Source organism: Eretmochelys imbricata, chromosome 1 (assembly GCF_965152235.1).
Source record: "Eretmochelys imbricata isolate rEreImb1 chromosome 1, rEreImb1.hap1, whole genome shotgun sequence".
NCBI classification, from domain to species: Eukaryota; Metazoa; Chordata; order Testudines; family Cheloniidae; genus Eretmochelys; species Eretmochelys imbricata.
In genome coordinates this window covers 354,203,217-354,230,259 of record NC_135572.1, presented here as the reverse complement: position 1 = coordinate 354,230,259, position 27,043 = coordinate 354,203,217, and the positions used below count along the sequence as shown (strand labels likewise).

The 27,043-nt window shown below is 44.5% G+C and overlaps 1 protein-coding gene and 1 long non-coding RNA gene across 4 annotated transcripts in view; one reads left to right on the top strand and one right to left on the bottom strand.

Annotated features, from left to right (window-relative positions):
• The window catches only part of LOC144276899 (uncharacterized), a 30,564-nt gene extending 18,178 nt beyond the window's left edge, over window positions 1-12,386 (top strand). Inside the window, exons 2-3 of the long non-coding RNA XR_013348361.1 lie at window positions 5,551-5,640; window positions 12,087-12,386. This is a non-coding gene — a long non-coding RNA (uncharacterized LOC144276899). The remainder of the gene's footprint in view (window positions 1-5,550; window positions 5,641-12,086) is intronic.
• TASOR2 (transcription activation suppressor family member 2) overlaps window positions 1-21,772 on the bottom strand; it is a 76,150-nt gene extending 54,378 nt beyond the window's left edge. For 2 of the 3 annotated variants that reach the window (XM_077837280.1, XM_077837288.1), the window contains exons 1-3: window positions 20,831-20,931; window positions 4,719-4,864; window positions 698-793 (exon numbers count right to left, since the gene is read on the bottom strand). In XM_077837280.1, the coding sequence (XP_077693406.1) occupies window positions 698-793; window positions 4,719-4,864; window positions 20,831-20,867 (279 nt within the window). In that variant the 5' untranslated portion in view covers window positions 20,868-20,931. Of the gene's footprint in view, window positions 1-697; window positions 794-4,718; window positions 4,865-20,830; window positions 20,932-21,700 lie in introns of those variants that run through there. The other variant, XM_077837296.1, reaches the window with a different exon arrangement.
• Window positions 21,773-27,043: the final 5,271 nt, after the last annotated feature.

Genomic DNA, 27,043 nt, shown 5'->3' with positions numbered 1-27,043 from the left:
GTATTGCCAAAAAGTTAATTATTTTCACATTCACAAAACACTTATGATCTGAATATAATTACGGACAGATCCAATGTTCATTGAAGTCAGTGGAAAGATGGCCCTAAATGCTGAGAGCCATTTATCAGGTCTGGCTATGACATTTAATGAACATTTTATATTCATGCAACACACAGTGCTTTGGAAGTTTTTGGAAAATTCCACCCCCTCAGAAAAGTCTTGGCAGACAGAAGGCTTATGTCTTGCACTTTCTTAATATTCTAGCACTTTACTTCCACAACCTACAGAGTTTCTTCAAAAGGATGCTTGTAAACTGCTGTCTTCTGTCACTGAGGTTCTTTTTCATTATAAATGTATCTGAGCTGTTTTGCTCATGTCTGCACTGGACTGTAAATTCACTAGGGGAGGGAAAATGCCTTTCCCTCTGTATGCACAGTCTGTCAGCACTCAGACAACAACAATAGACTTTTTAAAAAAGATCAGAGTCACTGTCAGATCCTTTTTATCAGATAAATTCTCCTCTGGCTTATTTATACAGCAATGATCACAATGAAGAGGCAGTGCAGATTACAAAGAGAAACTAAACCATTTAAGAATAATTCTGATGGACTTCCTTGGGGAGGAGCCTCATTGAAAATGAAAGTATTCAAAGATGCAGCATCTCAATATCTTATGCTGAACAACTTTTCCACTTTACCTCGCTTTCACTATCAAACAGAAGAAATGCATAGGTCTCATCAAGTTCCTCCTTGGTATAGCCACTCGCTTCCTTTTCCTGGGTAAAAGTTTTGTACTGCAGAAGACACAAAAAGGCTGCTTCTTTTATATATTCCAAGGACTAGACCCACATTAATATTGTGATACAGGGATTATTATGCAGTTATATAGCACACTTCATTTAAAGATCTTAAAGTGCTCTACAAACATTCACTAAAGGTAACTAAAATGCTTTTTTCTTCATTTCAAAAAGCATTTAAGGTCTTACGGTCTTGAAAGCATACATACTTAATATGTATTAATAATTATATTTTATAAATCAAAATATGGTAGTTAATAATTAGTTCCTCCTTTATTTATGTGGCAAGACCCAAGTTCAGGGTCTGTGATTTCCCTACAAATATCAGTGACCTTACTAACTCCCAAAGCAACCTAAAGAAACATCTACCTGCACTGTTTAGATGCTAGTAAGATAAACAACTGCTGGTGCAGGAGAAACACGGATCACGGAATGCCTAAAAAGCCTTTCAACACAAGTATTTATAGACTCATAGACTTTAAAGCCGGAAGGGCCCATCATGATCATCTAGTCTGACCTCCTGTTCTTGCACACTGAAGGCCACAGAACTTTTCCCCCCCATCCCTTTAATAGACCCATAACCTCTGGCTGAGTTACTGAAGTCATCAAATAATGATTTAAAGACATAAAGTTAAAGAGAATCCACCATTTATACTAGTTTAAACCTGCAAGTGACCCGAGCCCCATGCTGCAGAGGAAGGCAAAAAGCCCCCTCGGTTTCTGCCAATCTGACCCAGGGGAAAATTCCTTCCCAACCCCAAATATGATGATCAGTTAGACACTGAGCATGTGAGCAAGACCCAGCAGCAGTGTATTTGTATTATTTGTTCATCTCCTCACCATAGTCTGTTAATTGCTTGAGGCCATTTTTATTATTATTAAAAGAATTGCAGCAGTACACTTTTTACCCTCGCAACTTCCATGTGATGTCGGCATATGTTATATCCATTTCACGGAAGGCGAAACTGATGCACAGGGAAGTTGGAATTCTGTATAGCCTAGGAGTCTTGGTTCCAGTCCTCTGCTCTAAACACACTCCCTTTCTAGGGCATAAAATATATTTAAAATGGTGACAGAATTCAAACTGACCTGCTTAAACTAAAACATTTACCGGGTCTAAACAAACCACACACAAAAAGAATTCTTCATTCTTGCCCCTCTTTACAGAAATGATGTGAAGGTTTTGTATCCAGTATTAAAATTTCTTTCATGACTTGCTCCCTGGACATGCAATCATTGACGAATCATGCAGCAGGCCAGCTGATCTATCCCACTTGTTAGTGCTCGAAGTGTGCACAGGGTTTGAAAGGAAATCCAGGGGATTGTTGAAGTGCCCCTGATGTTCAAGGCTGACAGTGCTTTGAAAGGGTGAAACTATGAGACAGTGGCTTTGACAGACAAGCGTGACTGTGCCTACTCCAGCAATTTTCTCCCAATCTCCTGCGGGTGCACTACCATTGATGGTATCAGTAGGAGGAGGAAAGGAACAGTTGTTTTTACCACTGTCTCATCTGTTTACATTTGGAAGGATTTCTTCACTGGCGTATGAGCTAAAACTTCATTTGAAAGCGTAGTTTGACTCCCCCACTAGAAAGCAGGGGAGTGTGTTTGTCAAGGCTTGTGAGAACCTCGGTCCAGATGCACAAAGGGACTTGCTCGGCATTCCATTCTGCCCTTTCTGCTGGCCAAATGCAATTATGGGGGTTTATAGTTTGATTCTTTTAAAACTTTTTTCCAGGGATTTAGTACTTGTATAACTCCAGCATGGGATGCTTTTAACTGAGCTCCATGCTACAGAAAATGTAACAAGAGCCTAAGTGAGCAGGCAGGGAGCTAATTTTTTCAAATTGCTTTTCTTATCTCATGGAATTGATTTATTGAAATCTCCTTAAAAATTGTGGGAGGACAGAAAAGATTTAAGATGAGACTGCAAGTTAGAAAAGCAGTAGGCTGAATATCACACTTTCGTTTTTTGTACTTACACCCAAGTGTGACTGCAGCATTGAAGACGGTCTGATCGGATTTTAAAACAAACGTAGATGTTTGCTAAACTATTGTTAAATAGCAAATGAACTGATTTCTAGTTTAGGAGTCCATGACTGGGATTCCTGGGCTACAATAATATAAATAATATTAATCTAAAAAAATAAACCGTTATTAGGTTGACAAAAGAATTCTGCCGGCGACCTACCTGCGCCTACAGTGGGGGTTAGGTTGATCTAACTATCCCACAGAGGGCATAAGAACATAAGAATGGCCCTACTGGGTCAGTCCAAAGGTCCATCTAGCCCAGTATCCTGTCTTCCGTCAGTGGCCAATGCCAGGTGCCCCAGAATAGAACAGGTAATCATCAAGTGATCCATCCCCTGTCGCTCATTCCCAGCTTCTGGCAAACAGAAATTTTTCACAACCCTGAGCCATGTGGCCAGGTTGACCTAAGATTTAGGTGTAGAGCAGGCCTCTCAGAGCCTTGGATTACCTACATCAATGGAAAACCCCTTCCACAGATATAGGAAATCTCTACACTCTACAGTGTAACTGTGCCACTGTAATGCAGTGTGAAAGAGTCAGAGTGGCCTAAGGCTGATTTGGCAATCGTCCCCATGCAAGTCCAATTGAGGAGATAATTGGCTAAGGACTGGATGTTTAACCAGTTAACAAGGCGAGTCAGCTCCTCAGCTGAGGACCCTTAAAAGAGAGACAGGAAGAGGAAAGAGCAGGGAGGGATACACAGGAAGGAAGGGCCAGTGAAGCCCAGGATCTCAGGGAGGTGAGATCTCTTCCCTCCCCTCTTCCCCTCCACCTCCCACCCCCCTGCCTAGAGGAAATGTAAAAGTTTTATGTTGTTGGAGGGACAAGGACTTGTCTACTGTAAATAAAGCACTGGGTGTTGAACTTGCCACTGGCATACATGAGGACTGCTTGAAGAGAGGAATCCAGGGTGAGGTGAACCCTGCCCTGTGACATGTTGACTACGATTTCAGCTCTATTTTTAGTTAATGACAACAGAAGCACTGGTTCCTGGGGGCTCGAAGAGTCATTTGCAATCTTCAAAGAATACAGCCTCGAGCACAATACAGATGAAGAAGGTACTGGAAAGCCCTCTTTAAATAAATATTTTTAAAATGGTTTCACCCCTGCTGTAGAAAGGGCATGATGTAGTTCAGTCTTGTGCATGTGTAACCCACACACCTCCTGGGTGTGGTGTTCTGTCCCATCTAGTGGCACCGAGACCACTTAGAGAGAGAGTTAAACGAGTCTGCTCTACAGCCTTAGCTAAGAAGTCAGTTGGCTTTTAGCTCATGCGGTAGAAGCTCATGCACTAAGCTCCAGAGATCCCCTGGTTTGATCCCGCCCGCTGACAACTGGGGTCTGTCGGCATTACACATGAATGTTTGCAAGAGGAGTTAAGGGAAGAACATAGGGAGCTATCCTGGTCACAGTTAGATGGAGGACCTGACATATCCCAGCCAGGGCCACGATAAAAGGAGAGACATCCTGATTTAACTTGGGGCTCAAGTCAGCATGAAGCAGCTCATGCTCCACTCGAAAAGCCCTCGAGCATAAGCATCGCATTAGCATTTCAACCGGGCCTGAGGGCCCCCCATGACTTGAAGAGGAGGCCCTGCAGCTGCAGATTTTGCAGCCTTTATTCCACAGTCAAAGGAAGGAGTGGGGTAGGGAGCAGAAGGGTCAAGAAGAGAAAAGAAAGAAAATGCTCGACTCATTCAGGAATTGTAAATTGGGCAAAGGTCACAATGGGACGTATAAATTAACTGAACTCTGGAAACGAAAGAATCAAAACATCTGCCACAAATGGCAGGCAAAAAAAACAATGGAACATAACAGAACCCTGGAAGACACGGAAGAAATTCCCTCCTTTGCAAAACCTTTAACTAAACCCCTCGCCCACGAAACATACCTCCTTTAAAAATACATCATTATTCACCAAAGTCACTCGACTGTACTGAAAGCCATTCCGAGATGTGGAATCCAAATATGAGTTATGCAGCACCGAAACTGCTGACTGGTAAAGGGAACTTGAATCCACTGGCATTTGGTGAAAAGCTGTAAGTAAAACAATAAAAAAGTGAAAATATTCAAGAAGACAGTGTGTGTACACAGATCACCACGAGAGTCTCTTCTGATTTTGGTAGCAGCTGAGCAAAAACAACAACAACAAAAATTGCTAAACTTATTGATAATTCAACAAACCCTGACATTAAATTACAATTAAAAATGTAAAATAAAATTGAGGACATAGGGAAGAGAGGTCTCACCTCATTTCCCTGGTGCCTGTAACTCAGTTCTACGTAGGACTTGTATATCAATCTCTCTGTTTGAATTGGGAAGGCTCTTGGTAGCAACTACCCTCAAATTCATGTAACCTACAATACTTTATAGCTGCAGTTTAAACTACTATCGAACAGGAAGAATAAGAGTTCACTGTTCTCCTCTAGCTTCATTAATAACCTCTAACAACTACTGAGTTCAGTCCCCACACTTTTCTCACAGGACCCCTTCTCTCAACCCCCTCTAAAGAGACATGACGCTGAGGAAGCCTTATTTTATTCCGAGGCACACCTTCAAATTCCTTTTCGCAGCCCTGTTTTGTTTTGTTTGCAAACGATATAAATGCAATACCAAAGAGAATAACATTTAAATAATAGGGACAAATGAGACCCTACAGCAAATTATGTTTGTGATTCCTAATAATGCCAGATTTGATCATAATATTACAAATATCATTTTAGATCTGTTGTCTCTCTGCTGAGCAGTAGCGGAGGTTGGGACCTTGGGAGTTGGCTTTGTCTTGGAGGAGAAACCAATGATGTGGAGTCAAGGTATTTTCTGTGTGTAACTTGTTTATTTACACTATATACACCAGTCATTGAACAAAGGTCACTAACCACATGCAGGCAATCCCAATCCCTCGTTAAGAAATGTCAGGCCAAACACCAATGCCAATTCCCAGGAAGCCACTCTTCAGCAGTAAGAATAGTTAGAGAGAATGATTAAAGCAGAAAAACTCATGGTTTACCACAGCTCCCTCAAAAGAGCGGTGGTAAACAGCCAGTCAGTCACAAAGCTAACACAAATACAGACTAACACGGCTGCTACTCTGAAACCTGACATCAATACAGTGTTCAGACCGCATACTGCTCACATGCTAAGAAAAGGCATTTGCAAACCCACGTGTAACAGTAGCAATTGGTGATTCATGCCATAACAGATCCCAAACTATATGTAAATATATTTGACTAGGGAAAAACAAACAGTGTGTTACTATAGAGCTATAGTTGCTAAAATCCATTCAGAGAAAACACAAACACTTAAAATACAGGAAATCCTGAATTAAGGTTCTTAGACTTCACAAATCTTTACTACAGGTGAGGGTGCACAAGCCGGAAGCTTCAGTTCACAGGTTTAGTTTTCAGTACAGACAAATTACAAAAGACGTTTTTGTAACTTGTGAACTTAAAATAGAACATGAGCCTGAAGTCACTGAAAGACAATAAATATGGAAGCTCACAATGCCATTTAGAGAGTAATTTTTCAGTGGATAGCGGTGCTTTAAGAAAGATACCAGGAGACCTGTAAAGGCAAGGGGTTAGATCTCACATCAAAAGTATTATCTTCATCATAGCTATGACTAAGTAAGAGATCATTAATCTCTCTCACACCACATTTTTCACTTTTATGATCTCAGGTTTTTTAAAGTGAGTTTGAAGGTTTTTCTTTTTTGCTTCTTTACAATAAAAAACGTCCCTAGTCCTCAAATCCCATTATCCCTGTCAATTACTCAGATCCAAAAAGATCTAACATAAGGAAAATAATAGGCCAACACTCCCAAACTGGCAACCTTTTAATTTATTTAACATAGGCAATGTTGCCTATAACCTCAGAGTTATCTGATTTTGCATTTCTGCAGCATATGATTTGCAACAATAAAGGGAGATAAATTCTAGTTTTATGTGGGTCAAATGAAACATATGAAGAAAGGCAATTATATCAGTGGAAAAACAGATTTAAATAATTGTTGTAATAAATGCATTTAGAGGACAGACAAGAATGGATATCAAGTTATAATTATGGAAACTAATTATTCGAAAGTGCCTTTTTCTCTTTTAACCTTCCTGTGGAAAAGTTACCTCTTTTTTCCCTGTTCACATTTGCCCTTTATCTATCCTGTATTGTACTAATCACTCTGTTGGGATTCTTATTTAAAAAGCAGAAGTAAAAAAGTAAGAAGCAGAACTATTTTTCCTAAACACACAAAGATGAAAAATATAAACAGCTTAAAGAAAAACATCTGAAAGATATTAATCTATTTTCTCTTATTGAACCTAATGATGATTAAACGGAATATATTAGTTTGCTTTTTCCTGACCCCTCTTTTGTTTTTCTTTGTCTATAACTTTCCCGCTCACATCTTGAAGATATTAAAAAGATAACATGGGAGGTCAGACTTGTTCCTGTAAATCAGATGAGGAATTTTATAAAGGTAGAATAAAATTACCTCAACGGTTTCAATTGAAATACACTCGCTTTCTTCCCTTCCTGTCACAAATTTTATGAGAGTGCTGCTGTACGCTTTTACATTCCACCTCAGTGATGGCTGAATTTCATTGGTGAAGGAAGTAATAAAGGCCCGGTTCTTCAAATACGTAAGCTCATAAATCACTTTACTCACACAGGTAGTCCCTGTGATTTGAATGGGGCCAACGCACAAAAGAAGATTAAACCAGCTAGAGACACAAAGAGTAACAAGAAAACATTCTACAAATACATTACAAGCAAGAGGAAGACCAAGGACAGGGTAGGCCCATTACTCAATGAGAGGGGGAAAACAATAACAGAAAATGTAGAAATGGCAGCAGTGCTAAATTACGTTTTTGTTTCAATTTTCACCAACAAATTTAGTAGCAATTGAACATCTAGCTTAATGAATGCCAGTGAACAGAAGATAGGACCAGAGGCTAAAATATGGAAAGAACAAGTTAAAAATTACTTAGACAAGTTAGATGTTTTCAAATCACCAGGGCCTGATGAAATACATCCTAGAATACTCAAGGAGGTGACTGAGGAGACATCTGAGCCATTAGCGATTATCTTCAAAAAGTCATGGAAGATGGGTGAGATTCCAGAGGATGGGAAAAGGGCAAATATAGTGCCTATCTATAAAAATGGGAATAAAGACAACCTGGGGAATTACAGATCAGTCATCTTAACTTCAGTGCCTGAAAGATAATGGAGCAAATAATTAAGCAATCAATGTGAAGAAACCTAGAAGATAATAATGTGATAAGTAACAGTTAGCACGGATTTGTCAAGAGCAAATCATGTCAAACCAACCTAATAGCTTTCTTTGACAGGGTAACAAGCCTGGGGCGAGGGGAAGTGGTAGATGTGGTATATCTTGAGTTTAGTAAGGGTTTTGATACTGTCTGACAGTTTATGACTGTCTCATAAAATAGGGAAATACAGCCTAGATGGAGCTACTGTAAGATGGGTATGTAACTGGTTGGAAAACCATTCCCAGAGAATAGTTATCAGTGATTCACAGTCAACCTGGAAAGGCATAACGAGTGGGGTCCTGTAGGGATCAGTTCTGGGTCCGGTTCTGTTCAATATCTTCATCAATGATTTAGATCAGAGGTCAGCAACCTTTGGCACCCGGTCAGTCAAGATAAAGCCACTGACTAAAGCAGTGGCTAGCACTTCCTTCGGCCCGTGCCGCTTCCCGCAGCTCCCATTGGCCAGGAATGGCGAACTGCAGCCAGTGGGAGCTGCGGGGCTCCATGCCTCTGGACCCTCCAGATAAACAAACTGGCCCGACCTACCAGTGGCTTTACCCTGACAGGCTGCGTGCCAAAGGTTGCCAACCTCTGATTTAGATAATGGCATAGGAAGTACACTTATAAAGTATGCTGGGAGGGGTTGCAAGCACTTTGAAGAACAGAATTAAAATTCAAAATGATCTGGTCAAACTGAAGAAATGGTCTGAAGTAAACAGGAAGAAATTCAATTAGGACAAATGCAAAGAACTCCACTTAGGAAAGAACAATCAATTCTACTCACGCAAAATGGGAAATGACTGCCTAAGAGGGAGAACTGAGGAAAGGGATTGGGGAGTCATAGTAGATCACAAGCTAAATATGCGTCAATAGTGTAACACTGTTGCAAAAAAAAGCAAACATCTTTCTGGGATGTATGAGCAGGAGTATTGTAAGCAAGACATGAGAAGTAATTCTTCTGCTCTACTCCACACTGATTAAGCCTCAACTGGAGTATTGTGTCCAGTTCTGGGCACCACATTTGAGTAAAGATGTGGACAAATTGGAGAAAGTCCAGAGGAGAGCAACGCAAATGATTCAAGTTCTAGAGAACATGGCCTATGAGGGAAGATTAAACAAACCCAGTTTTTTCAGTCTGGAGAAGAGAAGACTGAGGGGGGACACGATAACAGTTTTCAAGTCCATAAAAAGTTGTTACAAGGAGGACGGAGACAAATTGTTCTCCTTAACCTCTGAGGATAGGATAAGAAGCAGTGGTCTTAACTTGCAGCAAGGGCAGTTCAGGTTGGACATTAGGGAAAGCTTCCTGTCAGGGTGGTTAAGCACTGGAATAAATTGCCCAGGGAGGTTGTGGAATCTCTGTCATTGGAGATTTTTAAGAGCAGGTTAGACAAACACCTGTCAGGGATAGTCCAGTTAATATTTAGTCCAGCCACAAGTGCAGGGACTGGCCTAGATGACCTCTCGAGGTCCCTTCCAGTCCTACGATTCTACTCACAAGAGTTACTCACCTATGTGTTTGTAAGATTGGGGTGTTGGAGCGCTTCAGTGAGACTCCACACGCGTCTAAGAGTCTGCTTGCATGGATCCAATTACAGTATTGGGACCTGTGTTTGTCTAATGCCTTGGGATCCTTTGGAATAGAAAGCACTATTAAAGTGTCAGATACTCATGTATTATTAGCTGAGGGAAGGTAGACCTTACACTCAACTCGATGGCATTTCTCTGTCTGCCTGTAAAGCAATCACTTTTGAATGCCACATTTGTAGTTATATTTCTCGCTTTTTCTCTAATTCTCATTTAAACACTTCTGATTTACACCTGGTTTCAGGACCAGCGGTAGCCACTTACAGGAAGCTCCTATAATTCTCAGAACCTAATCAACAGAGGTGGCGGGCATGAAAGAGGGGGTTGTTGGCATAAGCCTACGGGACTCAATACTGAAATTCACAGGGGGAAATGCAGCCATTTGTATTTCACCACAAGTCTAGTGAAGATAAGCCCATTGGGGTGAGAAGTCCTGGGGGCTCAACTGGGCCCAGAGACCCCATAAAGAGCTTGGGGGGCGGTGGAAGAGAATCTGAGGGGGAACAATCAACTGAGGGGTTAATCTTCAGGAATGTAGCTTACTAAATGGTCTCCCACAATGCTGAACCCCAGACTCCCCTGGGACTCTGTGCTTCCCCGTGTTGGATCTGTGGGGTAGGAGTGTGTGTGCACTCTCTGCTACTCCCGACTGGACTTTCTCTCTGGTGTGTGCGTGTGTGAATCCTGAAAGAGCGGTGGGCAAATGGCAAGAGGAGAAGGGGGCAAGTGGGGGAGGTTTAGCTCTATTCTCTGAGCACCTGCATAGGTCCAGCTCTCTCAAACTAAACAAGGCACAGAAATGCCACAAAGCCATAAAAGTTCTAGCTGCAGAGAACATTTGTGCTCTTCCTTCCGATAGGAAGGTCCCCAGCTCTGCCACAACCTTCCGGAGTGACATTGGCCAAGCAAAAGTCAACCTGGGCCTCAGTTTCCCATCTGTAAAACGGGGCAGAGGCGGGATTGGGACTGTGTGTGAAAGAAGACTGGGAAGATGGCTTCCAATACCAATGAATTGGGATCTGTTTGGGACTGGACGTAGGGGTTCATTGGACGAGGTGGGGACGGGGGAAAGAAATTGAGGGAACAAGGTCTGAAAGAGGGTTGGGAAGATAGGTATGTGGGGCTGGGTGGGCAAAAGAAGAAGGGTGTGAGAGGTAGTTGGGGTGTGGGGGGGGAGATGGGGTCCTTGGGTGGGGGAGGCTATGGTTGAGGGGGGCCTGGAGACTGGGAGTGGGGCACATGGGGGGGCTAAGTGGTTTGGGTGTGGAGGCATGGGGACTAAGGGGGTTGGGGTAGGGTTGAAAGGTGTGGGTGAGGGAAGATAGGATGGATAAGGTAGGGTTGGGGGCACAAGGGGGCTGAGTTTGGGGGAGATGGGAGCCAGGGGGGTTGGGAGTAGGGCCGAGGGGCTCAGGACTGAGAGTGTGGGTGGAGCCTGGGATCTGGGGGTAGGGCTGAGGGGGCAGGGGACATTGAGGGAGGCTGGTTGTGAGAGCACTGAAGGAAGGAGAAGGGTGAGACTGGAGGAGATGAGGCAGCAGTGGGGGGCTTCCCCTTCCCCTCAACTGCGGGCCTGGCTCACTCCCCGGAGGCCGCTCCCCATCCCACTCAGGCCCACCCGAGGGTGGTTACCTCTCTCCAAGTAGCCTGGCCTGTCTGTGCGCAGCAATCCCGGGTGAGCAGCTGACACCGGCGAAGCTAAGCACTGGGAGAGGGGCCAGCGGTGCATGGCCCTAGTGACAGAGACTGGCGGGAGTGGGGCCACTTGCAGGGGGGAGGGTGATCTGGGGAGCAGTTTGGGGAGGAAGGGGGAAAATTTTACAGGGGAGCAGGATTCGGGGGCAGTTTTCAGGAGGTGGAGGCAGTTTTCAAAGGGAAGGGATCTGGGGGGCTGAGAGCCATGCCAGCATCACCCCACAACCTACACCAATGGAAGAGGTTTTCCGTTGCTATAGGAACACCCTCTCCCTGAGTGACGGTACCGTTCTTCTGTTGACGTAGCTGCATCTACTGGAGGGCGGGTCAGGTCAGCTCAGTTACAGCCCTCACACCCCTGACCGACGTACCTACGTCAATCTAAATATTAAGCGAAGACCAGAGCTAATAGTGTAAAACCCACTTATATATAACTGCAGCCACACTGAGCGGTTGTACTGCTTTAACTGTACCAGCAAACAAGATTCACCCTGCTAACTGACAGTGATAATGATACAAAAGCAGTCCTCAGACTCCTAGCAATGACAGCAGGAGACTATTGGGCGTGCCCAGCAAGTCCTTCAGTGCCCTAAGGTCTGCGCCAACTCCCACTGAAATCAGTGACCGTCTTTCTACTTCTTTCAAAGGGGGCTGGATTGGGCCCTGCAAGTGGCTACAGCCTGATGTTTTGGCTTTTCTTTGCATAACAGATCTTCTCCGAAGGTTCACCAGAGAGCAACTGGGCCTTGTGTACGGTCATGTCTTCGGTTGGAGAAGGGGCTGATGGTAAGAGGATGAACTGCAGGCTTTACCCATGTCTGGCCTCGACGCATTACACGACTGATGACAGCATCTGCCATGAATGACTTTTCCCGGCTAACTTCAGAAATGTAATTGGGTTAATTTGCTAAAAAACATCATGGGCCCCTTCATGGCTTGAAGATTCAATCCCCTCTTTCTTGTCCTACTTCCAAATAAAACCCCGCACAATTATTGGGACCCTCCCACCATTCCTCTGCAACATGATCTGTCTTTTAAGTAAAATAAGAGCCAGAGGAATGCTGAACCTCAGCCCAGGGGTGGGCAAGTTTTTTGGCCCGAGGGCCACATCTGGGTATGGAAATTGTATGGTGGCCCATGAACGTTCACGAAATTGGGGGTTGGGGTGCGGGAGGGGGTGAGGGCTCTGGGGTGGGGCCAGAAATGAGGAGCTCAGGGTGCAGGAGGGGGCTCCGGACTGAGGCAGGGAGTTGGGGTACAGAGGGGGTGAGGGCTCCGGCTGGGGCTGAGGGCTCTGGGGTGGGGCTGGGGATGAGGGGTTGGAGGTGCAGGAGGGAGCTCCGGGCTGGGACTGAGCGGTTTGGAGGACGGGAGGGGGATCAGGGCTGGGGCATGGGGTTGGAGTGTGGGAGGGGGATCGGGGTGCAGGCTCAGGGTGGCGCTTACCGCAAGCAGCTTGCCGAAGCACTGGCATGTCACCCCTCCAGCTCCTACACGGAGGTGCAGCCAGGTGGCTCTGCACACAGGTCTGTCCATAGGCACCGTCCCACAGCTCCCACTGGCCGCAGTTTCTGGCCAATGGGAGCTGCAGGGGCAGCGCTTGGGGCGGGGGCAAGGGGGACATGCTGCTGCTTCCAGGAGCTGCGCAGAGTGGGGCAAGCCCCTGGCTGGAGCACCAGAGCTGGGCAAGCCCCGGACCCTGCTCCCCGGTGGGAGCTCAAGGGACGGATTAAAACATCTGGATGGCTGGATGTGGTCCCCAGGTTGTAGTTTGCCCACCCCTGCCTCATCCTTTGTCTCTCATCACCCAGGTTTGCAGAATTATTAACATATTCCGTCAGTAGTACGTTTTTCCTGGTGTCCAAAACTAGCTCCACAGTCTGCCTGGGGGAACGGCAGCAGCATGCAGCTAATTCTAGCCATTTAATTACTTTTCCTTTTTGTGGCCAAATGCCACATCCAGTGTGGACTATTTGTGACTTGGAACACACAATTTGGCAGACAGCAGAACTCAAGTGAACAGTGAAGACTCTGATTTCAGACTCCTCTGGCTTGTTTGAGCTGCAGAGTTAGCTCAGGTGATCAGCACGCAGGTTAGCTTAGCCCTGGTGTGAGCAGCCGCCCTGTAATGCCCTACCCGAGTGACTGTGTCCGCACTGATGCTGCGCTCCCCTAGCCTTCTGGGGGCACATCCCACGGCTCTTTGTGCAACAGTACGCTTTGTTCAACAAGGCGACCTCACAAGAGCCTGGGAAGCTTTCTGAAATGTGACAGAAACAGAACATTTATAGTTAACTAGAAACAAGGAGTTGTGCAGCCTAAGGCATACGCTATTCAGTAAAAACTGGAGAAAATTTTAAAAGTTAGTATGTAGATATGTATCAGAGGAAACAATTACAGAAAATGCAACAAATCTGGAAATTCAGAAAAATTCTCAGGTTCTCTTTAAGGCTAAAGGGGCCCTTTCAACTATATTTAGGCCCAAATTTAGATTCTGCATTGAAAAAAAGTTGCAAAACTTAAAAAAATTGAAAGCTTTTTTAATTTTAATGGAAACAGCCGTTTCCGTTTTAAACATTCTCCTGTTGTGTCTGCACTGTACTGAGAAGCTGAAAGTGAAACATAGAAGAACAGAAACAAAAGTGAAACTGCCTATTTCCCCCACTATCTTAGCTGAGTATCATAAGAGAAAGAAAAGTAATAGCTTAAATGCTGAAAAGGAAATTAGATTTGTAATGCTGATTTAATAATCCCAGGCATTCAGTTATTATACAAGTTGTACTGAGAGTCCCTTGAATTCTGCAGCGTAAAATGAGTAGTCTTACATACTTGATTAAATCTTTTTAACTTTGAGTCTTTAACTATATTCTGTATGGTACATATTCTGTAATCATTCTTTGCTATTTAAGTGCCAATCCTGGAAACACCTATGCAGGTGAGTAACTTTACTCACCCACCTACTCCTCTGGATATCTGTGGGGTTATTCACATGTGTAAAGTTACTCTTAGGCATCAAAGTTTGCAGGACCAGCGCCTCCATTTATAAATATATTAAGTCTGTAAGGCATTGAGACATGTTAATATGAAATATACTTTTTTATCATCTGACTACGACAAACTATTCCTAATTAGTAAGATAATGTAAAATTCATTTAGGTCATTGCTCCAAGAGTAACAATACACATAGAATTAACAGACTGTTCCACGGTTAAGTGTTATTATGGGTACTTGGAAACTGGCCACCAGAGGCCAACCCAGGACGTAGTCTACCAATCATTTCATGGATCAAGTGACTATATAAAGCATATAGTGCAGTGTTTCGGAACAAACACATACTGCATTGCAATGAACAGATGCTTAGAAGTTAATTCCTTTGCTGTATGTCAGAATCTTTACCTGTAGAACAAAACACTATAATTACAGGGAAGGCAAATGATTTCAGCCTAGATTCATATCAATATTGACTGTCTACTTCTAAGTACAGTTCTGCACGGTTAGATTCTTGCCAGGGAATCGGCAAATCATAGTATAGGAAAGACAATTAGAATTTTCTTTGACAAATCTCTATATGCAGCTAGGTGGCACCAGAATGTTTCAGAGAGCAAGATGGATAAAGCTGCAAGCATCTCTGATAGTTAGGGGACTTGCCATGCCATATTCAGTCCCCCTTTTTTTTTTTTACTTAATGTTTTCTTTTATTTAAAAGATCACCACAAAATATCATATTCATAAATTTACTTTCTGGAATGAAGCAGAATGTGTTAAGTGTTCGGAATTCCTTTTTTACATTTAAAAGTCAATTTTATGGAGTAGAAGTGAGTTTATATGGGAGTTTTTTGTTCTTAAAATCTTTTCCACATTGAAGATGCAAATAAGTCGTGGGCTATTATTGGTTTGGAATACACCCACACAAATGCATGTCTTTGTCTTAAATTAAGTATTAGTGTTAGACAAATGGTTCTTATCTCAGAAGCAGATTAGGCAGGCAGGATTCATTTCAAGAAATTCGCTTGAATAGTACAGAGTGAGACCCTTACAAGAGTGAGACAGTTTTTTGCCAGCAAAACTATTACAACCTTGTTCCTTCCTACAAATTGGACAATCCCACTGTCTCTCTTCTTTTCCCTACTGTTCCCCTTCGTTATCTCCTCCATTGTTCCCTGACCTATTCTCTCTCCCTTGGCCATTACCCCTTCCCCCCCTTTCTCTCCATGAGCTCGCCACTATGAGACACTGGCAACAGTTATAGTATTGTATCAGAGGCACAAGTAGCATTGAGTAGGGTTTAAAGTACCACATGCTTCTAGTGATCCGAGTTGTAGGGCCAGGGGGATAAACATGACATAATAGATCAAGGGTATGCCTAGGAGACAGTCATGCAGCTTGAGGTGAATCCTGGGGATGGGAGTACTTGCAAGGCTGTATGTTCAGATCCCGGAGCAAGGGAGTGCCTGAGTAATCACCTTTGCCCGTGAGATCAGCATTAATAATTTCTGGAAAAAGCCAGGCTAGCTGCAGCCACCTGGATGTTCTGAAGAAAAAGAAGAGGATTCCAACGTCTTTTTGTATTTCACATTTTCCTAGGCCTATGTGGCCTGATCCAACCTCCATTAAAACAACAGGAGTCTTTCCATTTACCTTAGTGTACCCTGAGTCAGGCCCCTGGGAGGTGAATTTTAAAAGAATATGTAATTATCACATTGGAGTGATTGTGGCACGAAGGCAGCTCCTATGCTACGATGGAAAAAAGCCTTAACGAGTCGGACCACTGGTCCAGTATCCCATCTGACGACAGCTGATAGCATTAGCGATTTCCTATAACAGACAATTACAGACTAACCTGTCCATAGGGGAAGTTTCTTTATAACCCCAGGAAGCTATTTTTACCGAGATGTATGAGCACTCATAGTGCCCAAATTGAGGGGAGCTGCAGGTCTTTACCACTTGGGAAGATCAGACAGAAAGGTGTTTCAAGTTAGGCACCCAAAATCAGTAAACATTCCTGGAAAATTTTAGTTTCTTATTCTCAAATACCTCCCTGGGTGGCTTCACTTATTCTTTTGTAGTTGGAATAGGGAGATCATCTCCTTTGATGGTCCAGTAATTGGTTGCCATCCTGTTGTGGATTCACTTAACTGCAAATACTTATCCGATTGAGTATTCCCAAACCTACCACACTTTCACTATGACTTAAAGACCTTTTAGCACTTAGGAAATTAGTGATACTTTTCCTTGCAGCCTACACACCTAGAAGAGTATGCTCACAATCTTCTGATCCTCAAACAACATGCCACATTTCTTATTTCTATCTTTTTTCAGGCCTCGGTTTTCTCTTTTGCTCTGGTTCACCTGATTCACTTTAAATGTTTCCCTGTTCCTTGCTCTCTGTATTGGATGTCTTTGGGCATAATTTAGCTTTCTCCCTTCTGGTTCCTCTACGATCTTCCTCCAACAAAACTGATTCATATCGCTCTCCTGATTTTTCTGAATCACACCAATGTAGATTTAGGTTAGATATTAGGAAGAACTTTCTAAATATAAGGATAGTTAAGCACTGGAACAAGTTGGAGGTTTTTAAGAACAGGTTAGATAAACATCTGTCAGGGATGGTCTAGGTATACTTGGTCCTGTCTCAGGGAAGGCGGATGTACTAGCCCTACATTTCTAAGATTATGGCTCACCAAAATCCACTCACCACTTTTAACAACCTTCAGTTTTCTGTCCCCCAAAGCATGCGTGTACAGTGTTAAACAAGTTAGAGTGCAGTAGAACCTCAGAGTTACGAACATCTAGGAAATGGAGGTTGTGCGTAACTCTGAAACGTTCGTAACACTGAACAAAAACATGATGGTGGTTCTTTCAAAAGTTGACAACTGAACATTGACTTAACACAGCTTTGAAACTTTACTATGCAGAAGACAAATGCTGCTTTTAACCATTTTAATTTAAATGAAACAAGCACAGAAACAGGTTCCTTACCTTGTCAAGTATTTTTTGTAACTTCCCCTTTATTTTTTTTAGTAGTTTTATATTTAAACACAGCACTATCCTGTATTTGCTTTTTTTTTTTTTTTTTTTTTTCGGTCTGTGCTGTGGCCTGATTGCGTACTTCCGGTTCCAAATGAGATGTGCGGTTAACCGGTCAGTTCATAACTCCAGTGTTCATAACTCTGAGGTTCTATTGTATTCCCTTTCATTTTTGTGTCTAATCAGTTTCACTTTCTGATTCACCGGTAGAAGCACAATGATGACAAATTTGGGTATCCAGGGAAGCCAGGGGAAGTTTAAATCCACTAGAAGGATATTTTAAAGAAATATTTTGAATAGGTTTTGCATTAAAAAAAACAAAACAACACAACAAAACCCAAACTTGGATTTTGTGCCTATACTTCCTATTAATGTAAGAGGGGCATCAATACTATGGAAAAAATGCAATATTTATACCTGAATTAAACATAAAACAGCATTTTCTTGTGGTAAGAGCAGAGGATAGGGAGTCAAAAGTCCTGGATTCTAGTCCAGGCTCAGAAACTGACATCTTTTGTGACCTTAGGCAAGTCTTTACACCAGATTTTTCAAACTTGGATGCCTAAAGTTAGGCATTGACATACGGGCGGATACTCAGGCATTCCGAGTACCCAGGCTGCCCTATCAATTTAAATAGGAACTAGGGTGCTTAGCACCCCCAAAGATCAGTCCACTAATTTAGGCATCCACATTTGAACATGTTGAGTGAGGCTCACAAAGAACCTTAGGTGTCTCAGTCTGCGGTTTAGGCACCTAAGCCCAGTTTTAGGCCTCACTGCGATGCATAAAATTCCTGCTGAACCCCGTAGGCGCCTAAATGCACTCGCTCCCTAAATTTTCAGAATAGCAGTTGCCTCAGTGTCTAGTTTCTGCCTCTGGGCATGTGCACTCCTGCCTCCTTCTGGACACCTATTTCCCTCCTAAGCCCTAGAGATTCACGAACCAGGGGATGAGAGGTCTAGCTCACCTGTGAAGCCCAGCTCACCTGTGAGGCCCAATCCAGCCCAGGGGCCACCTATTAGAACGGGTCCCGTTTATAATCTGGCAGAGGGAGGTTGTAGTGGAGGTGCCCACCTTATAGCTTTTATCTCAGTGATTAGAGCACTCACCAGGGATGTGAGAGACCGAGGTTCAGTTCCCCTGAGGGGCGGGTGGAGGAAAGGATTCGCACAGAAATCTCCCACTTCTCAGGACAGTGCTCTAATCACCGAGCTGTGGGATATTCTGGTGTGTGGGCTCCCCCACTCTCTCCTCTTGAAGCTGTTCCACTGTGAGCACCATGGATTAGGCTGACCTAACTATGGAGCTCAGGGTGTGAAATTTTTCACAGGGCTGAGCGATGACGCGGCTGGCTTGATCTAATTTTTAAGCATAGACCAGGCCAAGTGTTTCTCCCACACAGCCCAGCGTCTCCTCCTACTTGATTCAACCGTGAAGATATAATCATGTGCTTAAGTCCTCAGAGGAAATTACTTTGCTATCGTTGAGTCATGCTTACAGCTTCAAGTAGGCAGAAAAACAAAGCTGTGAAGTAGCAGAAAACCCTTCCTAAGTGCAGTGTCCTGACCAAATTGTAGTGGAGGTAATTTATTCCGCCGATCACATACAGTGTATATTGGATAAAATATTCTTCACCTTCCCGCCAAACCTGCTGTTAGCTGACCAATCAGTTGCTGTGTTTCAACCCAGATGTGGTATTCTGGTGGTAGCGGAAGTAATCCTTATGTGTTGTGCCTACCTGCAGAAAACCATGCCCTTTGGATGTGTGAGGAACTCTGTTTCCTCTTTAATTTTTTTTTTCCAATTGAATATATTAGATGTGCCTGAGCATTGAGAGAAGTCCTAAGGGTAATGGGAATCTCATGCCTAACTGAAGAGGAAAACAGACCAAACATTACATAACACTGCAGGATCAGGGTCAGAGAATGTGGACTCTAAAAAGATACGTCTACCCAGGAGCTGGGCGGTGCATTTCCCAAATTGGGTAGGTGTACAAGGTGTTAGGGCTGTTTGAGCTAGCACACTAAAATAGGGAGTGCGGCCACGGTGGCAAGGACTAGCCCGCCGAGTACAAACTCGCTTAACCCCTGTATAACAAATTACACACTCTTTAGGGCCGCAACAGTCGCCTTTGACTGTCCTGTACCTTTACAGCACTAAACAAATAATCTATCGCTAAGCAGAACATGGAAGCGACAAATGATAAACAAAGAACAGATTTTTCAGTCTTCAGTTGTGTATAAATTGGACCCTTTACCATTTTTTCTGTCAATTTATAAGCACCTCTTATGAAATGCTGGCCGATTTTTACTGCCTCTGCTGATTTTTACTGCACTGGCAATAATAAAAGAATCTGAAGCATTGTGCAAAATTAATAAATAACTCAGGCCTTTGTCCTGCAACATGATCCACACAAGCAGGCCTCTCCACAGGCGGAGAATCAGTGCAGGAGGGTCAGCTAATGCACACTGCAGACCCGGGACCTAAATAATAAGGGTGCAATACATAAATAAACTGACCTCCTAGCTCTCTCCCCAAAACCCACTCACTTATCGCAACCAGGTAATTTTCTTCACACAAAAACCTTCCTGAGGCAGCAAGGCGATACAGAGATTTTGCTGTTCATCTCCAGATGCAGAAACGTTTGTTTGGAAATGCTATACATTACAATATTTCACGTACAGTCGCAATTCATCCACGGAAAAAGCGAAGAGACACTGTTTCTTTCTCGCCTGTGTATTTTTCAAGAGATCGCACCGACATGCAGGGTTTGCACAGATTTTTCTGTGGTGTTTATATTTGCCCTTTTCTTGCATTGCATTATCAACAGGTAAACTCTTTCTTTCTTCAGTGACGGCGTTGTTTGCCTGTTTAAATGATAACCCCCTGGGAGCAGGCTCCATGTCTCCCTTGGCCTGGTTAGTACAGCATCAACGCCCACAGCCCTCGCTTTATATATATACACATATAAAAATCATCTCTTCCCTCGCCCACCACTGGACAAGCCATAATTCTGCACCTGGGGCAGGCTCCTCAATACCCCCACGCACAATGAAGGCTGAAACCACCACTGCAAGGAGGACGGCGCGTCCCCAGGGCTAAGGCTGCCCGCGACCCGCACAAACTCTCCCCGCAGCAGGAGAATCGCCTCTGGGGGGAAACGCACATCGACGTGCCCACCCGACTGCCCCTCCTGGGCGCCCCCATAAGGGTTAAACACTCAAGCCGAGCTGGGGGGGGGACGGGGACGGTGTCGTCGGATATTTAAAAAAAAATAAATAAATAAAACAAACACAAAATCGCCCCCCCACCCACACTTTGAACCCCCCCCCGTCTGACCCCCTTGTGCAGAGACGTGTCCTGCCCTGCGAAGAGCAAACGCTGCCCAGAAGCCGCCCGCCCCCCGCAGCCATCAGCCCCCGCTCACCTGCGGCCGCGGCGCCGGCGTCCTGCGGCTCCCCCATGGCGGCGGGCGTCTGCTCTCTGCCCCGCCGCCCCCCACCCGCCCCCTCAGCGGGGCAGCGCCGGACCCCGCCGCCCGTCCCCGCCGCTCCGCATGGCCGCAGGGCAGTGGCTGGCCTCCGCGTCCTTTCTGCGGGGGGCTTTCCCGGCGCCTCCCCCGCCAGTCACAGACCCAGAGGGGCCTTTGCTGCCCCTGGGGCTCCGATCCAGGGGGGCAGAGAGGACGATGCTGGGGGGGGGACGGGCTGGGAAACCACTCATTCAACCGCGGGGCAACGGGGCGTGTGGGATCGTCCCTTCTCTCAAGCTTGCGCCAGGACGGCAACCCGCGGCCGGAGCAAGGGGGCAGAAATGGCCAGGGCTGACGGGGAGGGTTTTTTTCCGCCCCCTCCTCTCTGGCAAGGCGGCCCGGTCTTCTCTCCCATCTGCTGCCCTGGCCAGGGAAGCGACATGGCTAAGCAAAGGGAAACATGTCCGACGCGGGCTCCGCTTTCGCAGGGGAGGCTGCACCAACCATCCGCCAGCCCCAGGAAGTAAAAAGGGAGCTGGGGAGGAAAAGGAGGGAGGAAAAAGGAGAGAAAGAAAGTGAAAACTGAACCGGAAAGCTAACGCGTTGTACTTCCCGCAAGGTCACCGTGCAGTCAAGCCAGCAGCTGCGTTTGCAAACCAGCCACTGCCCTGCCAGAGAGGGAGTTGATTCCCCTGAGTGCCACGAAGCTTTTAGTTTACTCCGGTGGCCATCGCCTATGCTGAGGGATTGTTGCCCCCACCCCCCGCAGGGCTGAGCTGAAAAACAATTGCGCCACAAAAGTTGATCCTCAGAAAGGGGGGTTACCGTGTGAACGGGGGTTTCAGTGGCGCACGCTCCGAATACACACTCGAATCCCCACTTCTCCTTCCCACCACGGCTTGGCAGCCTGGAGGGGGTTTGGAAGGAAGAGCGAGATCTTGCATGTGTCAGTGAGACGTTTCCGTAAAAGCCTTCCTCGTTAGAGGGGGAGGCTTTAAACATGGGGCATCCAGCTCTGTAAACCCACACAGCCCGTGGCATGGGTGAGCACAGGGAATCTAATCCAGTAAAATTAATCCGAAATCTAGGAGTCCCCTCTCTAAAAGAAACTCACAGCCTTTCGGCCTGCGCGCCAGGATTAACATTTAAAGAGAACAGGAGAGTTTAAAGGGGAAAGGCAGGAAACATGCCTGTTAAAAAGGTGTATTTTGAAAATCAGTGCTGTAGATTTAGTCAAGGTATAGTAGGGAATCACTTAACTTTACATGTCCCTGTTGAAAACATGCATATATTTAGGCATGGACAGATTAGATTTGTATAAATGTCAGTAAACATGGATTTCAGTGCACACCCACCAACCAACCAAAATATATTTCCACTGATAATCATTGAAATTACAAATAGGCAAACTAAGAAAACCGCTGTTGGAGAACTTACTAGACTTTTGAATTAGGCTTGTTACAAATAGTCTAGTGAATGGATACCAAAACCAGGTCTGATTTGTTAATTTAAGCATATTTACTTTGTATGTTTTGCCCTGTGGTGTTGATACGTTGTGCTTGAACGGTTTATAAAGCTTTATCTTGTTTGAATCTCAGCGTCTCCTGTAGTTAAATAATTGTCCGACCCCCCCACAACTTCCTGCAAGTGTGAACATTTAAATAGATAAAAATTAAAAAAAAAATACGTACAAATAAACATTAATATTATCGGTCTAAATCATAAAAAAATAAAAATCAAATTCTGCCAACCCTACATATACTGCTATTAAATGTTAGGATCAAAGGCCCGGATCCTCAAAGGTATATAGATGCCTAACTCCCTTGAGATCAATGGAAGTTATGATCTTTGAAGATCTGGGCCGAATTGAAGACTGAAATCAAGCACACAATGGCTCACAATTATTTTTTCCCCTGGTTCAAAAGAAAATTATTATCAACCCCTCACCCCGGCTTTCAGCTCCCCTTCTTCAAGGAAAGTATATTTAAGTGAAGAACTATAGATAAATAATGTAATTCACCTCTCTCAAACCAAATTCTATCCCAGTAAAACTGCTGAGTGAAAATGAAAAAACAGTAAATAAATAATACGTGTATTTCCCTCAACCACCAAGAGCTGGCTTGTATCAGTCCACGTTGTAGCTCAATGGTTACTTTTGTAGCTTGCTTATCTTATAAAAAGTGAGTGGAGTGAAGTAGGACCTGTTACCGATTCTTTTGTGCCTGACCCCTGCTTTCTCCACCCCTTTAAATTTAATTAGCTGATTTCGTTGGTTTTCTGTGCCTGGAATGGGCCTGGCAAAATACACTGGGCCGGGAGGTCTTGCTTTACTGAGCCGTTCATGGTACCTGTGGATGCCTACCTTGTGTTTGCTCCAGTGAATGACTGCAGTTGGGGTAGGGTTCATTATTACTTACTGAAATGCTATCTATCTATCTGGGGAGTACATTTGAAGACTGAGGTAACACAGCCCCTTTACGGTGTTGCAATAGATAGCCTAATCTAGACGGTACTGATATAGGACTTGCTGTACCTGTAATGGACTTCATTATCATTCACCACATTATTATTGCCTGGAATCTTCAAATTCATGGCCTCTTTGTGCTGGGCACCATACAAACATGTAGTAAACACAATCTCATTGATTTGAATTACAGCAGTGTGTAGAGACCCCAGCTGAGAGCAGGGCCCTAATGTGCTTGGCGCTATATACAGTCATAGTAAGAGAGCTAACAAGAATAGACAAGACATACAAAGGGTGGGAGAGGAAACACGGGCACGGACAGATGAAATGACTTGCCTGAGATCACACGCAGGTCAATGGCAGAGTCAAAGACGCAAGAGAGTACAAATAATTCATCTAAGGATCTCAAAGCAGCTTACAATTAATTAAACCACATGGCCTCTGAGAGGTAGATAAGTGTTATATTATCCCCATATCATTACAGAAAGCAAAACGAAGGCACGTGGGGGCTAAGTGACTTGCCTAGGGTCACTTGATGAGTCAGTTGCAGAGTTGGGGGTATGACAAAGGAGTTGTGACTTCTAGTATGTTGCTTTCTCCACTGAACAACACAGCTCAGGCTTGTCAGCCTTTCTAGATCCCATTGCTTTACTAGAAATCTACCCATTGGCATTCATGGCCCTAAATCCACCAAGAAAGATTAATTTTAGAAATCTTTTCACATCCTAGATTGCTTGGGGGTAAAAATAGTTTTCCAGGTTCCATTGTTCTCATTCTAGAGTCAGATGATTTAAAAAAAGCCTTCTCCAGGCCAGAGTGCCAACCTGCCCCTTCAAGGGCATATAAAGTATAGTCCATGTCTGTGGACCCTGCCACTGGGACACATCAAAAGGGCCAGGAACTTCACTGCTTTTATTATAAAATGTAGAATCATAGACTATCAGGGTTGTAAGGGACCTTAGGAGGTCATCTAGTCCAACCCCCTGCTCAAAGCAGGACCAATCCCTAACTAAATCATCTGAGCCAGGGCTTTGTCAAGCCTGACCTTAAACACCTCTAAGGATGGAGATTCCACCACCTTTAGGTTTAGGTTGGATATTAGGAAAAACTTTTTCACTAGGTGAGTGGTGAAACACTGGAATGCGTTACCTAGGGTGGTGGTGGAATCTCCTTCCTTAGAAGTTTTTAAGGTCAGGCTTGACAAAGCCCTGGCTGTGATGATTTAGTTGGGGATTGGTCCTGCTTTGAGTAGGGGGTTGGACTAGATGACCTCCTGAGGTCTCTTCCAACCCTAATATTCTATTCTATGACCTCCCTAGGTAACACATTCCAGTGCTTCGCCACTCTTCTAGTGAAAAAGTTTTTCCTAATATCCAACCTAAAGCTCCCCCACTGCAACTTGAGACCATTAGAACTTGAGAACGAAATTGCGAGTCCATGTGTTTCTTTCGCAAGCTATAAAGTACTCAGGCATTACAGCAGGGAGTGTGCTAAAAACACAGGTCGTATTAGAATCAATTGTGGATTTCTAATGCCAGCTTCTGTTCTCAGTGCTCTGTTACAGTCTCTCTCGGTGGGAAGGGCATTAGCAACTCCTCCAGCTTATTGTTTTCTGTAATTTTATGTAGAGATGGCACCCTGATTACAGCGACTGTAGCTTTTCTATAGGCTTGTTCGTGCCCTCTTGTAGGTGCATTTGTGCGACTTGAAATAACAGAAGTGGCTATCATCTAACTTTGACGAGGTCCTTATTACTGGCAGTACTATATTTTTGGCTTCCCTGAAGCCATGACTCATCTTGGGTTTTGGTGTTAAGTACAGTGAGCAAACCTAAAATAAAGACTTCATCATTTGTAGACCTAGTTCCTCTTTTGTTTAGCCAGAAAACCTGAATGACAGAATCAGACACTTTCAGCCATTCTGGAAAAAAAAAAAGGGTTACGTTAAAATGTTCTGAACTGGAGGGGGAAAAGGAGATATCTTGAAAACTGAAACTGACTTTGCTGAAAGGTGACAAGGATAAAAAAAATCGGGATGGCAATCGTATTGTGGTAGTGTACAGTCATGGACCAGCATCCCGTTGCTCTAGGTGCTGTGCGAACACAGAAGAAAAATACAGTCCCTGTCCCAAAGAACTCTCTAATATCAGGCTTGGTCCTTGGACCTAAAAATTAGGTCAAATAGAGCTACGTTAGTTAGTTAGTGTGAAAAATCCACCTCCCTCAATGGCATAGCTACACTGACCTACCCCCTAGTTTGGAAGCAGCTAGGTCAACGGAAGAATGCTTCCATTGATGGAGATACTGTCGTTCAGGGAGCTGTTGTTCCTCGACTGGCCTGGTCTACACTACAGAGTTAGATCGACCTGTTTGTGCATGTGTCTGTGCTCAGATTTGTCTCTGGCCGATGTCAGCACCCAGTTCCGGTGACTCAGGAAAACCACCTCTCTGAACAACGCTGGGCCCTGGGTGACCTCCTGAGGTCGACGCAGCACTAGTGTGGAGACTGTGTGACTTAGCCATGCCAACCCTAGCAGTCCTCTGGTGGCTGTCCCACGAGGCCGCACGCCCCGCGACAGTGACTGCTCTGATCTCAGTTGTGAACTCCACTGCCCAGGGATCACGGAGACTGGAAGCCACGTCCCCCTCCTTAATACCCCCTACGTATTCTTGAAATGCTTTTTCCAGATTTCCCACACTGGCAAGCAGCGCGGGCAGCTCTCCCTGGTTCCATGCAGCTGCCCAGCTGACCATGCTGGTTTCATGCACTACATGCTATTCCTGCCTGGAGAAGACAGGACGTTTTGGATCTCCTGGGCCTATGAGGAGGCTGCACACGCACAGCTAAGGACCAGCCACAGAAACATGGACGTCCATGAGAAGTTTGCACAGGGGATGCAGGCAATGGGGTAGGACAGGGACCAGCACCAGTGCTGTGTGAAAGTGACCGCACTCTGGAAGGCAGCCACAAGGCCAGGGAGGCCGACAATCAATCATGGATACCTTCGAGGTGCCTGAGACACAGAACTTTGTTGTGAACAGTGAGGCGAGGAAGAGAAGGGGTGGGGGGAGATGTGGCAGGGTGGTGGGGTCCAGCTATGTCACAAGCCTGTTCAATAAATGATTTTGGATCTGTTCAATAAATGATTTAGATAATGGCATGGAGAATACACTTATAAAGTTGGCAGGCGATACCAAGCTGGGAGGGGTTGCAAGTGCTTTGAAGGATAGGATTAAAATTCAGAATGATCTGGACAAGCTGGAGAAATGGTCTGAAGTAAATAGGATGAAACTCAATAAGGACAAATGAAAAGTACTCCATTAAGGAAGGAACAATCAGTTGCATGCATACAAAAGGGGAAATGACTGCCTAGGAAGGAGTACTGCGGAAAGGGATCTGGGGGTTATAGTGCATCATAAGCTAAATATGGGTCAACAGTGTAACATTGTTGCAAAAAAAGCAAACATCATCCTGGAATGTATTAGCAGGATTGTTGTAAGCAAGACACAAGAAGTAATTCTTCCGCTCATACTGCACTGATAAGGCCTCAGCTGGAGTATTGTGTCCAGTTCTGGGTGCCACATTTGAGAAAAAATGTGGACAAATTGGAGAAAGTTTAGAGGAGAGCAACACAAATGATTAAAGATCTAGAAAACATGACCTATGAGGAACGGTTGAAAAAAAAAAAGTTTGTTCAGTCCAGA